General features: G+C 40.0%; 1 protein-coding gene across 2 annotated transcripts in view; it reads left to right on the forward strand.

Annotated features, from left to right (window-relative positions):
• Positions 1–13,915, forward strand: part of LOC129778746 (zinc finger protein 271-like) — a 136,346-nt gene that overhangs the window by 21,605 nt on the left and 100,826 nt on the right. For both annotated transcript variants that reach the window (XM_055785831.1, XM_055785832.1), the window contains 2 exons: positions 458–1,747; positions 1,832–2,135. In XM_055785831.1, coding sequence (XP_055641806.1) covers positions 1,740–1,747; positions 1,832–2,135 — 312 coding nt within the window. In that variant the 5' untranslated portion in view covers positions 458–1,739. The remainder of the gene's footprint in view (positions 1–457; positions 1,748–1,831; positions 2,136–13,915) is intronic.

Raw genomic sequence — 13,915 nt, forward strand, 5'->3', positions numbered from 1 at the left:
GGGGCAAGGGCGTAATATACTGTTGTGTTTTATTATAAAATGCAATCCTCCGGTGCACTTTTTGGCTCACACAAGCAGCACACAGACACACACCCACACAATCCCATCGGCACACGCACGATTGCCGGTGTGGATGGGGTCGCGGCACGCAATGTATTCCTCCTCCTCATCCTCGATGTGTCCACGTGTGACTGTGGGTGGACCAGCGGTGAGCTGAAGTGACACCCGTTCCGTCGTCGTTGTCGCTTTCGGTGTCCAGTCTGGAAGTCTGGGCCTGTAGACATCGATCTCTGGATGATGACTTGGTCCATCCTGGTGAGGCCGGAGTTGGGATTTATTTTCCATTGGAGATTCAAACGAGGCACTTCGTGGGCTCGGCCTTCGAAACTAGTGGTGGCATCTGCTAGGGTATAGTGGAACTAAGCGGTGTGTTTGTTTTTGGCTCTCTTTTTTGCAGGCATCCAGAGGAATGTTGGAGGAGTGCTGCTGCAATAGTGTTTGGTGGATGGTATCGGACTGTCAAGGACGAAGTGAACGATATCCCTAGTAAGCGAACAATAGTGACATTAGTGGCCCCAGGAACTGGTGTAGTGGTGAGATCATTCCGACCATTCGCTCTCGCTCTCACGCGCGAAATCGTGTGCCAACGCCGCTGACTGCGAACTTGACTCCTGCCTTCGAAACGGTGGGAGATCCTTATGTACTGCAGGGTGTATCTGTGTGTGAGGTGAAGATGGCGAGTGGTAAAACGCGATAGGAGGAGGCGAAGGAGGTTCCAGGAGGATGTACTTTGCCAGCTAAGGAACAATAAGATGCGAACGTCGAGGTTCAAATCGTCCCCGTGCGTCTAAGACGTTGGTCGGGTTTACAGATCGCGCTACTTTCGGGATTCACTCTACGCGCCAACCGTCGCGAGGGTTAACACGTGGTGCAGGGGAGCGCAGGGTATTCGGTGAGATTGTGCGTGCAGAACAGGAAACATTTGCCCGCGGGTGATTGCTCTCGCAAACTCTTCTCCCGGAATGTGGAGAAAATCGCACCAAAAACAGTCCATGAAAAGACTGAAAAAGTGTGAATAATGTGAAAATAGTGTGTCAATGAATGTAAACAAAGTTACTGGGGATGAAAAGTATTAACCCCTAGTTAATAGGCTGCAACGTAGCAGAATCTAGTAAATCAACTGTACATTTGTATAAAGTATTGAAACCGTAATTAAGTGTAAGTCAAGTATAAGTAACTCGCAATTTTAAAACACATAATCAAAATAATTCAACCTCTCGCGAAGAAAACAAAAAGTGCAATAAGAAAAACGAAACTCTCTGAAAGCAAGTGAAACTAAAGATATCCTCCCAAAGAAAGCTCAAGAAAAAGCTATCCTTCTTAGCGGGGCAAAGAACTAACACCACCGCAGCAAAGCCACAAGCATAGAAGCACACACCAGAACACTTAACGCACACATCGACATATGAGTTAACACGATTACCGCCTCCTTTGCTCCTGGCCTAAGAATAAGACAGCACAGCTTACGATTCGTACGCACGCCGGGTGGTGGCAAAACGGAAAGCCGGGAAAAATCCATCTAACCTACCACCCGACCCGACCCGTAACCTCCCCCCCCCAATGGGGTGGTGGTGGTGGTGGTGGTGTTGCTGTTGCTGCTACTGATACGACGAGAAAACGGAGAGATAGCAATAATCGATATCGAGGAAAGCGTCTTCCAGCGAAAGGAGGCAGCAACAATGAAAGAGTAAGGAAAAATTTCCCCACCAATTTTGATTCTGCCAAAGCGAAAGTTATAAATATTTTATACGCATTTTCTTCTTGCGCCCAGAAACCCAATGGTCGATGTGTTCGATGGGACGGACTTTAATCCGGATATGATTCTGTCGAACGTTTTTCTGGATCCCGGGCTGGATTTCATGACCAGCATCGATGAGCTGAGCGAGAATATTATGGCACAGGATTTCCTGCATTTTGGAAATTCGCTGTTTTATTCGGAGCAGCAGCAGCAGCAGCAGCAGCAGCCAGCGGTGGATAACGGACAGTTGCAGGGGCTACAAAATCAGCAGCAATTACCGCAGCATCAACAGCAGCATTTGGTAGTCCCACAGCAGCCGAAATGTGCGGTGGAACAGGTGAGTTGAACTTTTTTTTATGTTTAATTTATCGTAATGGGAATTATTGGAGATAATCTGTTGAAATGATGTTTGTTCCTAATTCTATATTTTGTGGAAAAAAGTGGACAATTTATTGGTCTCATACGTGTGTTGAATACAGGAAAGGATTACTCATTGCTTCTGTACATTTAAAGAGTGCTTTGCACTGCACCCTTCAATGTGTTTGATCTATTCATGATCTGACGTCCATTCAATAGTCAACCAACCTTCCTTATTTTTCAGGATTTCCCAGACTTTTTAGCACGCTCCCTGATATCTTGACGAACACTCAATTTATCCTGATTTTTCTGAAATGATCCTGATTTTTCCTGATTTTTGTATTCGTAATAAATATACTGGTTTCCATGCAGAAGTTTTCTGTCATGATAGTTCTCCGGTTCGCACATGGATATATCATATATTAATTTAAATTCTCTAGATGCAAATCTGCAATTAACCTTTTTTTTATCTCTACCCTCAATTGTTTCGTGGTTTTCCAAAATTACTCAAGAGAAAAATTTCGAATCCACTGTCAATATAAAAAGATTTTATATATAATTTGTTCGTCTGATTCAAAGTAGAATCAGCTTTAGTTATGGGACTATGGTAAATATATCTATAACAGTACTAGATATCATAAAAATTGGGAAAAAATCAACGAGTCCACTGCTGATATGCTTTCCTCATTTGTCAAGTAAAGATTTATTCCAAAGCATGGATGATGAATTCAGTGAAAATTTGAATATTGATTTCTCTGCAATTGACTATAGTGATGCTGTAGGATTTTCGGGAAAAATATAAATGATCAAAAAGTTAGGTGCAACACTAGCATTTCCGCTTATGCGAGAATTTATACCATGCCTATTAATTCTTTTACATATCCGATTTTCGCCCGAAGGAAGATATACTCTGTTTCTGGTGAGATTTAGAATTGATTCTGTCTTATGAGCTACTACCAAGCAACCTGTTTCTCATATGTATGACTCGCAGCAGTCTTCAACGAGGAAGCAAACATGTTCTGTGAGGATAGAATATTTAAGCTGTGTGAAAGATAGCGAAAGATTGTGAAACAGAACTATGGATATAAAATTAAATTATGATGCTTTGATTGAAAATGATGTTTTTGTTTTCCCAAAAATCGACATTAACTTTTCGGAATACCCAATATGAGCTATCCTGATTTATCCTGATTTTTATTTTCATTCTCCCTGATTTTTCAAAATTATAGTTGGCAACCCTGGTTACAGTATATATGAGCTTTTCCTCTTCTAGCATTTTATGTTGAAAAAAAGTCTGTTGTTAAATTCCAGTCGATTAACCATGATATTTCATTGTATTGATATCCGTTTCTAAAACCTATCTACAATTCACAGTAGGAATGGATCTTACGGTTCTCAAAACCCCATCCAGTTCGCGTAGTTTAATTAAATCATCTCGGATTGAAATTTCTTCCGAATAATCACTGAATACTTTATTTTTATATTGCGTTGTCAATCAATGCCTTCATCAGTTTCAACTGCCCTTCCGTGGTTATCTGGTGCATTGCACATTACATATCGAAACTGTTGGAACTAAACTTTCGATATTTCGAACATCGGTAACTGTTTCATCTAAGCAATAAACTCAAATAACATTGTTGCAGTTCCATGCAATGAACATATTTGAAGAAGAAAGACTATTTTCATTCATTCTCAATGTTCAGCTGTTGTCAAAACATTCCAGATCCGATCACTAGGAGCGCTGCAGAAAAATAAAAAGTGTGTGTAGACATTAAATGACCCGAGCTTTAGAGTATCATATTTTCTGCAACTGGTGAAAAATCTGGCAATGATAAAGTTTTAGCGGAAATATTAGAAATCTTATAAAAAAAAATATTCGAGTAGAGTTCAGGACCACGTGTTCTAAGTATTCAAATAACATCAAGTAATAATTTTCATTTAAAATTTTAACAATTAAAAACTGCCCTCGAGTCCGTTTATTTGATAGAGTGAATTGTTTCACAAACACAGATTAATTGTTTTGACGTTTGTTTTGTGATGTGACATCATTTACATACTAAAACTTTACATGCAAGAAATTCTGTATCATTGGACCCTTCCTACATCTTGGATGGCATTACCGTTCCCAATGGAATTGTTGCCTTCTCAACTAGGTTTCTCTTGCGTCATTTTTATGAGTAGTACTTAGTGGAGATTTCTATGTCTTGAATGTATTCTGGAGTGGCAAGCTATAGAATACGCGTGACCACAGTGCAAATTTCTGCGACGAAAACTCTCCCGGCCAGAACAGGAATTGTATCCAAACCCCCGGCCTGATATTGTGTGTGCCGGTGTAAAAGCTAACTCGGCCACGGGAGTATCGTTGGATTCTAATGTTGTCAAATATGTCCTTTTTATTTTCCCTTAATATCAGGGGAAAAGAGATAATGAATATGGTGAATACGGAGAATAATTTATGATACAGACGTGATTTCTAGCCAAAAAATAATACACGATCAGGAACTTGTGTCTTATCGTATAGAAGAAACCAACTCTCTGGATTATGACAATCAGTTCGAATTCGGTGGATTTTTATAGCCATTTAAAGTTGAACTATGAGACAATATTCTCCCAATTACTGGAGAATGACGAAGATGGACAAACTCCTTAATTGACACTCCTACTTGTTAAGTTGAGACCTGGAACTTAACTAACAATGTATATTTCAAACGAGTTACTAATACTCTATAATCAGAAAGTACCGGGAATTTTTAAATAAAACAAAATAGAGTTAAATTTCAGGCAAATTTATTTTATCTCCTTCAAAATATGATCCGTCTGAAGCTACAAACATGTGCCAACGCTCGACCCAGTTCTCCATGCATCCCTGGTAGGCCAACGAAGGGATGGCCTTTAGTTCCCTTGTCGCACTCTTTTTGATCTCCTCGATCGACTGAAATGTCTTTCCACGAAGTGGCTACTTTAACTTGGGGAACAACAAAAAATCATATGGGGCCATATCAGGGTCCCAAACTCGATAGTGTAATCTTAATCAGATTAGAAGGCACGAAGCCAGTTTTAAAATGTTAAAATTTAAATGAAAATTTTCACACCATGTTATAAAATTACTTGAGACACGTATTTATGACTCTTATTTAACCATTTGTCTATATATTTCCGACATTTTTACTAAGACTTTTTATTGTAAAATAAAGTTATCTTCAAAACCAATTTTCTTATGAGATTTTTTCACCTCCTGCAAACAAAGTGTTTTTCATTGAAATAGAATACTAATTTGATACACGTTAATTTTCATTCATAATTTTAATTTCAAAAACGTGTTCATTCTGTCTGAAAGTCAATTATTATTTTTGGCGCACCCTAAACTGGTAAACATAGCTCAATGCCGTCAACGCGAATAGAACAGTTGACAATACAAGGAACAAATGAAACTGAACTGATGTCATAACACGAAGAGCGAGTGGCGGTCAGTTCACTTGATTCTTACAGCTCACATACTCTCTGCAATTCTATAGCTCTTTTCCCTCCCGCATCATTATCAAAGAAATATTCCTCGGAGATTCATGTTGCGAAATGCGGTCTCCGAGCCATCACACATCATGCGCAATAGTGTGCCGAAGACAGTCCATGGATTTGATGTTTTTATGATGAATGAAACGCAGAACTTCTTCTGAAGCCAACATCCTCGAAAAAATGGATTCCAAACTTCTGTTTCAAGAAAATGACAAAAGCCACATATCGCTATTGGCTACCAACCCTAATTATTATTTTTTTAATTCAACAAATCAACATGTATACAGAACCCCAATGACGCTTACGTACTAATTATAATTAGAAACTTATGAGCTTTGCTATTGAAGTGATGTATCGCTTCTTAAGTACTGTACACAGATACACAGAAATCAAAACAAATATCTTAAACTACTTGAAACAAATACTGAAGATTCGACACATACTCAACAATGGCTCATGGTATCCGTAGTTCGTGCGTGACAACGGTATCTGGAGAAAGTTGTGAGAACTCAGCTTTCTTTGCTGAATGTTGAAGTTCACCTGAGGAGGTTGTTGGGATCACTCCAAGGTTAATGCCGTAGAGCGAATTTGACAAATTTTCGCTGGATAATTTCTAAACGCAGGATGTTGTTTTGGTAGTATGGTGACCAAACAATCGATGCGTATTCGAGTATCGAACGGACCACGGCACAATATACGGCTTTTAATCAGTGTATGTCCCTGAACTGTGTTGTTGTACGGAACATAAATCCAAGCATTTTAAATAACTTCCTTGTAGTATATGCAATGTGTTCACGAAAAGTAAGCGTAGAGTCGAGCATAACTCCTAGGTCCTTGACACAACTGACTCGTTTTAATGTACGATCCCGCAGCCTATATTCGAAGGGTACTGCAGTGCGTTTACGCGAGATTGATATGATTGAGCTTTTGATGGGATTAAGAATCGTTCTATTTTTACACACCCACGCAGCAAACGCGTCGATTTGTGACTGGAGAAATGTCGCGTCTTGTACACTATAAATCAAATGGTACAGTTTATAATCGTCCGCGTAAGATTATTTTTGGCAATCCAGAACAAAATTGATGTCATTCAGGAATAGCAGGAAGATGTATGGTCCTAAATGACTTCCTTGTGGAACGCCAAAAGTAACACCAGAGGGGATAGGGGATAGAATCACCGATTTTGACAGACATCTGCCGATTTACCAAATAGGATTGGAGCCAACTAAGAAAGGAGCCGAAACCAAGACGATTAAGTTTTGCAATGATTACGGTGATGCTTCTGAATCCGGACGCTTTTTAATCAGAACACTTTTTCATTAATGTGATTGATAGTTACTATTGTGTATTCTTCTTCTTCTTCTTCAATGGCACTAACGTTCCTAGAGGAACTTCGCCGTCTCAACGTAGTATTACTTGCGTCATTTTTATAAGTACTTAGTTGAGATTTCTATGCCAAATAACACGCCTTGAATGCATTCTGAGTGGCAAGTTCTAGAATACGCGTGATCACAGTGCAAGTCGGAAGAAATTTCTTTGACGAAAAATTCCCCCGACCAGAACGGGAATCGAACCCGAACACCCGGCATGTTAGTTATGACGCTAACCACTCGGCCAAGGGAGCACCATCGTATGTACGTGGGTAACTTTGTAACTTTGTCTGTAGCGCTGTCCTACATTAATAGAAATTTAACCCCCTTCCTGTTGACCGATTGATCTGAAATTTGGAACACATCTTTATCTCTGCAGTCATTATAAAATTGCGTATTTTATGATCTTGAAAATCCAAGATGGCGGCCGCTAAAAAATGGCGGATCACATATTTTCTCAAAACCCCATCAATATAAGTTTTCCCCAAATCCCATCAATATGGGTATCAAATGAAAGGGCTTGACTAGTAGAACACAGTTATTCATGAGAAATGCAAATCCAAAATGGCCGCCACCACAAAATGGCGGATTACATATTTTCTCAAAACCTCATCAATATGGGTATCAAATGAAAGGGCTTGACTAGAAGAAAACAGTTATTACAGTTATTCATGAGGAATACAAATCCAAAATGGCCGCCACCACAAAATGGCGGATTACACATTTTCTTAAAACCCCATCAATATGGGTATGAAATGAAAGGGCTTGACTAGTACAACACAGTTATTTATAAAAAAAATGCAAATCCAAGATTGCTAGCACCATAAAATAGCGGATTACATATTTTCTCAAAACAAACCTCATCAAAATAGGTATCAAGTGAAGGGGTTGTAGATCACAGTTATTTAGCATAATGCAAATCCAAGATGGCCGCTGTAACAAAATAGCCGATTACTTTTTTAAACGGTTTCATTCAACTTGACTTGTTTGTATTTATGTATGTTTGTAGGGTTGTCCCACATGAATAAAAATTTGACCCCGTTCCTTTTAATTTATTGATCTGAAATATAAAACAAGCTTTCATCTTTGTTGTCATTATTATACTGTGTATTCCAATATCTTGAAAAATTCAATTTGGCCGCCGCTAAAAAGTGACTGAATGGCTTGACTTGGAGAGCACACTACATTATGAACAACATAAATTCAAAAAGGTGTATGTGTTTTTTTTGTAACCCCTCAATATTGGTATTGAATGAAATGATTTGACTATCAGAATACAGTACATCATCAAAATATTCCGAAGAAAATTAAGTAAGAAATAAAGATAAAGAAAAGGTTGAATGGTTTTATTGTAGAGAAGTATACTAATCATTCAGATAATGTACTAAAAACTAGAAAATAAAAAAAGGAAAAAAAAACTTTTTAAGTTAAGCGGTTCAATGTACTAAAAGGTAGAAAATAATTGGGCAAGTAGCAGTTAGTAGTTATCACATCTCTTCCTTCATTAATCTAGGGCAAAGATGAGTCTAAAATAAAATCGTGGGGCACATCGGATTTCCATTATCCTCAGTTAGTTGTTTCATCATATGCCCACGATTTTATTTTAGTCTCATCAATGCCCTATATTGATGAGACTAAAATATTATAAGTTTTATGGGCCTACCGCAAGGCTCCTGCCTAAGCCCCCTCTTGTACAGTTTTTACGTCAATGATATAGATGATTGTCTAACTAGAGATTGCACGTTGAGACAACTGGCAGACGATGGAGTTATTTCCATCACGGGTACTAATCCCGCCGTTCTGCAAAAATCCTTGCAAGATACCCTGAACAACCTGTTCACGTGGGCTCTCAAGCTGGGTATCGAATTCTCTACGGAGAAAACCGACATGGTCGTTTTTTCTAGGAAACACGAACCCGCCCAATTCCAGCTTCACCTATCCGGCAAAACGATCAGGCACTCGATGTTTTTCAAATACCTGGGTGTATATTTTGATTCTAAGTGTACCTGGGGGAGACACATTGCGTATTTGAAACAGAAATGCCAGCAAAGAATCAATTTTCTCCAAACAATTACCGGAACATGGTGGGGTGCCCATCCAGGAAACCTCATTCAGTTGTACAAAACAACGATATTATCAGTGTTAGAATATGGCAGTTTTTGCTTCCGGTCAGCAGCCAGGATTCATATTCTCAAGCTGGAGAGAATACAATATCGTTGCTTGCGTATAGCCATGGGGTGTTTGCATTCGACACATACGATGAGTCTCGAAGTTTTGGCAGGAGTACCCCCGCTTACTCTTCGGTTCACAGAATTATCCTACAGATTTCTCATCCGTTGCAAGATCATCAATCCATTGGTGATTGATAACTTCGAAAATCTACTCCAGCTGACTCCTCAGTCAAGTTTTATGTCTTCATACCATGAGTACCTTACCCACGACGTGCACCCTTCACCAGCCATCTCCAACCAAGTTTGCTTCCCATACTTCTGCAATTCCTCTGTCATTTTTGATCTGTCCATGCGACAAAAAATCCATGGAATCCCAGATCACCTACGCTCCGATTCTATTCCGCCGATATTTTCGGCAGAATATGGGGGTAAAGTTAGATCTGATAAAATGTTCTTTACTGACGGTTCATTCATAAACGGGTCCACTGGCTTCGGCATCTTCAATGAAAATTCCAGTGCCTCTTTCAAACTCAAAGATCCTTGTTCCGTGTATGTCGCTGAATTGGGTGCGATATACTATGCTCTAGGGATCATTGAAACATTGCCCATCGACCATTATTTTATTTTTTCAGACAGTCTCAGCTCAATAGAGGCAATCCGCTCAATGAAAGTTGATAAATGCTCATCTTATTTCCTAACAAGAATAAGACAACTATTGAGTGTTTTGGTCGAAAAATTATTCAAGATTACCTTAGCATGGGTTCCCTCTCATTGCTCGATTCCGGGGAATGAGAAAGCGGACTCGCTAGCTAAGGTGGGTGCTTCAGAAGGCACACTTTTTGAAAGGCAAATTGCTTATAACGAATTTTTTCACATTCATCGTCAGCACACGCTCGTAAGTTGGCAGCGGATGTGGAGTGAAGATGAGTTCGGTCGTTGGCTACACACGATTATCCCTAAGGTCTCGACGAGTGCATGGTTCAAGGGATTGAATGTAGGTCGTGATTTCATTCGCGTGATATCTCGGCTTATGTCCAATCACTACAACCTAAACGCGCATCTCTATCGCATTGGGCTCGCAGCAAACAATCTTTGTGATTGTGGCGATGGCTACCACGACATCGAGCATGTTGTCTGGTCGTGTATCCGGTTCCATGCTGCTCGCTCTCAGCTCTCTAGAGCACTGAGAGCACAAGGCAGACAATCGGATATCCCCGTCCGGGATATCTTAGGTAGCCGTGATCCTGATCTTCTGCTTCATCTATACCTGTTCCTCAGAAACGCCGATGTCAACGTTTAATGATGTTTCCTTCGTTGTGTCCCCGTTTCATATCCCTCCTATCCGATCGATAAACTTTTACTTAGTCGCGGCGATACATACACACACTCTTTACAGATACACGGGCCAAAGGTTGTGCAGTCCACTGAACATTCAACAAGAGCCAAAGGTTGTACCGCTTATGACAACTCTACACGAACTGATGATTGCGCCGGCTAGTGACCATTCTATCCTGGATTCCTCGAGTCGAGAAAGACGCACCACGCTAGATATGAGGTACAGACTAGGGGGGCGTTGCTGATTAATGGTCAGCTGCATCCCAATAGGAAGTATCCCGTGTCGGGCACACGTACAGAGCATTGGAGACAACAACATCCCAATTACGAAAACACTTGTAATACTAACCTCGAGCCAACCGCGAGTAATCGGTTACATATTACTAACATAGATAATAAGAAAAATTGTCAAAGTATTGGACTCCCGGCCCCGTGAGGCTAACGCCATATGAGCCTTGATAAAAATATATATTTTGGGGGAAAAAAAATGCCCTATATTAATAAAGGAAGGGATGTGATAACTACTAACTGCTACTTGCCCAATTATTTTCTAGCTTTTAGTACATTAAACCATTTAACTTAAAAAGTTTTTTTTTACTTTTTTTTCTACTCAGAAAATACAGCATGTTATAAAATGTATGGAATCACCTCATGCCACAAGTAAATTTCAAATAAAATAGAGGATTTTTTGAGTCAGTACTAATTTTTTTGAATTATTGGCTGACGCGACCAAAATTATTTTTTTGACGTGGGACTACGTCTAACCGGAATATATGGGGGGTAAAATGAAAACATTGAACAAATGTTCAATGCAGGAAAAAAATGCAAGATTTCGAATGCTTATAACTCGAACACTTTCTACTAGATCGGAAAGATGTTTGCATCAATTGATAGGGAATATTTCTACGCATCTATCGCAATTAATAAAAATTTTTTTTCATTATAAAAATAATTGAATAATTGTAAAATGTTAAGCCCTAACTGCCTCGTTTTGATTGGCCCGCGTTACGGTTTCCCCAACACAGGCTCCAAAACCACGCAGCCTTGTGGAAATCGGAATTGCAAATACATGAAAGTAGGGGGACTTCTGTTCTCTCCGAAATGTGTTCCCTAACACAGATTTCAAAACTAAGCAGTGTTGGAGAAATCGACATTGCAAATACAAATAGTAGGGGAAGTAGGGGAAGCTTTTGTTCCCACCTTGATTCCCTAACACAGACTTCAAATCAAAGGAGCGTGGGGAAGTTGGCATTGCGAATACATGCAAGTCGGAGGCATTTTTGTTCCGACTAAAATATGTTTCCTCAACACAGGCTTCAGAAACAAGGTATCTAGGGAAATTGGGGTTGCAAATTCATGCAGGTCGGGAGTATTTTTGTTCCGACTGTAATCTGTATACCTATAAAGACTTCTAAACCAAGGTATCTGGGGAAATCGGCATTGCAAATATATGCAAACTGCGAGTACCTTTGTACTCGCTTCCCTTTGTGCAGACTAGAGTGCGTTTTTCTAACACGGTCTCACAACGCAAATATATTGAATTCGATTGAATTCGGAAATTGTTTCATTCAATCAAACATTTTATCAATACAAACAAATGATTACTAAGCTAAGATAGTCCCACGTCAACCTTGCGGTTATATCATAGATAAAACCCACCCATTTTTTTTTATTAATTCATCCGAACATTCACGTCTTATTAAGCGAACGATCGAACTTCTACCAAAATTCGTCATTATGGCATAAATTTATTTTCAAACAAAATATTCGCTCAAAATTCTTGACTTACTTGCAAATAATAGGGTTTCTCTGTTACATGAAATACATGCTTGATATAGAAAAGTAAATTATCATTCATAATTTTTATTTTCAAAGCGCGTTATTCCAGCTGAGAATCTGCTGTTAATTTCACTCCACACCAACGAAACACGAAACTTAATTCCGCAAATTCCTGCTTTAAGTTTCTCAGAAAAGTTATCGTTTCGAAGAAAATGAAGGATATATTGAGTCAGTTATTCCACGAATATTGATCCAGCAAACTTTTCTGTTGTTTATTTATTTGAAATATTTTTTTAATAAAGTTCAAGGCAATGCAATTCCTGAAGAAAGTGAACAAAATTTGATCGTTCGATGTCGCATTTATCCAACTCCACGTTCAATGAACCCTATTTTTCTATGAAGGCTATTTTACAATACAGATACAGTAACCCTGGCTTTAGAAGAATTTATTACAATGCCACAAGCGATGTACAATATCTAGCCAAACAAAAAAGAACGCACGCATGTACTAAACATTCGTTTTATATTAGGTGCGGCACCATAGATGCATAAACGCGAAAACTCTCGCGCCGTTTGATTGGTCAAGATCCCCTTACCCCACATCCACAATCCCACATTTATGTGCAGCTTTCATACTCTTTTCTTTTTTGCCGCTAGGAGTGTCAATCAGCGAAGCGCAGGAGTTTTTTTTCTCGGTTCTCGGTTCTCGATTCTCACCAGCACAGAACGCCTCCGCACCGATTCAGCCCATACATATATCCGGGGAATCGATCGAACCTGTTCCTGTTCGAACGCATCGGGTACGCACCTCGCAAACGCGGGAGTGCCGCTGCAAAAAGAGAAAAGAAAGCGCTTTTTCCCAACGCCGCCAATTGCAATTTTTCGCAAATCGCCACATAGCGCACGAAACGAAACGCAACGCAACGATATTGGCGCGGCCAGCGAGCAGCGAGAGTGAGAAAGAAAGTATATAAGCGAGATTTTCTAATTTTTCCGCCCAGTTTTTCCTGACTCAAGCCTAGGCCTAGGCAGGAACTATATCACACTAACGTGAAACGGCCACACGCAGCATCTAAAACAGCCGCAGCAAATTTTTAACCCGCTTGAGAGCGCAGGCCGATTTACTTTTTTTTGCATGCGCTTGTATCCTCCAAGTGTGAATTGCGCGTCCCGAACACGGTTGCTGCTGGTTTGGGGTAGGCATCCGAGCGAACGGAGTCCCTCGGTGTCTTGCCTCGGTTTTCCCACCTTTGGCTGTTGCTAGCGATCGACCTAAGGTGTGGAAATGTTGGCAGTGGGTGGGGGAGTGCTTTTTTGCATCTATGTGAATTTTTCTCGCTCTCGCTGAAGGTTCGCTAATACACAACATCTGTGCGCCCGGAGACTTCGGATGTTGGACGGGACTGCACACTGCACTGCACATGCATACACGGTTTTTTCTCCTTCCTTCATAGGTGCGTATACCACGGAAAAATTCTATGTATTACGCCATTTAACTTCCGGGGAAAATTTTCTCTCCACCAACAGTGGCTTGATTTTTAGGACTGAAAGCTATAGCATGAGAGTTCTAAATCCAGATGAATACATTCCAA

The sequence above is a fragment of the Toxorhynchites rutilus genome, chromosome 3, assembly GCF_029784135.1.
Source record: "Toxorhynchites rutilus septentrionalis strain SRP chromosome 3, ASM2978413v1, whole genome shotgun sequence".
Classification (NCBI taxonomy): Eukaryota; Metazoa; Arthropoda; class Insecta; order Diptera; family Culicidae; genus Toxorhynchites; species Toxorhynchites rutilus.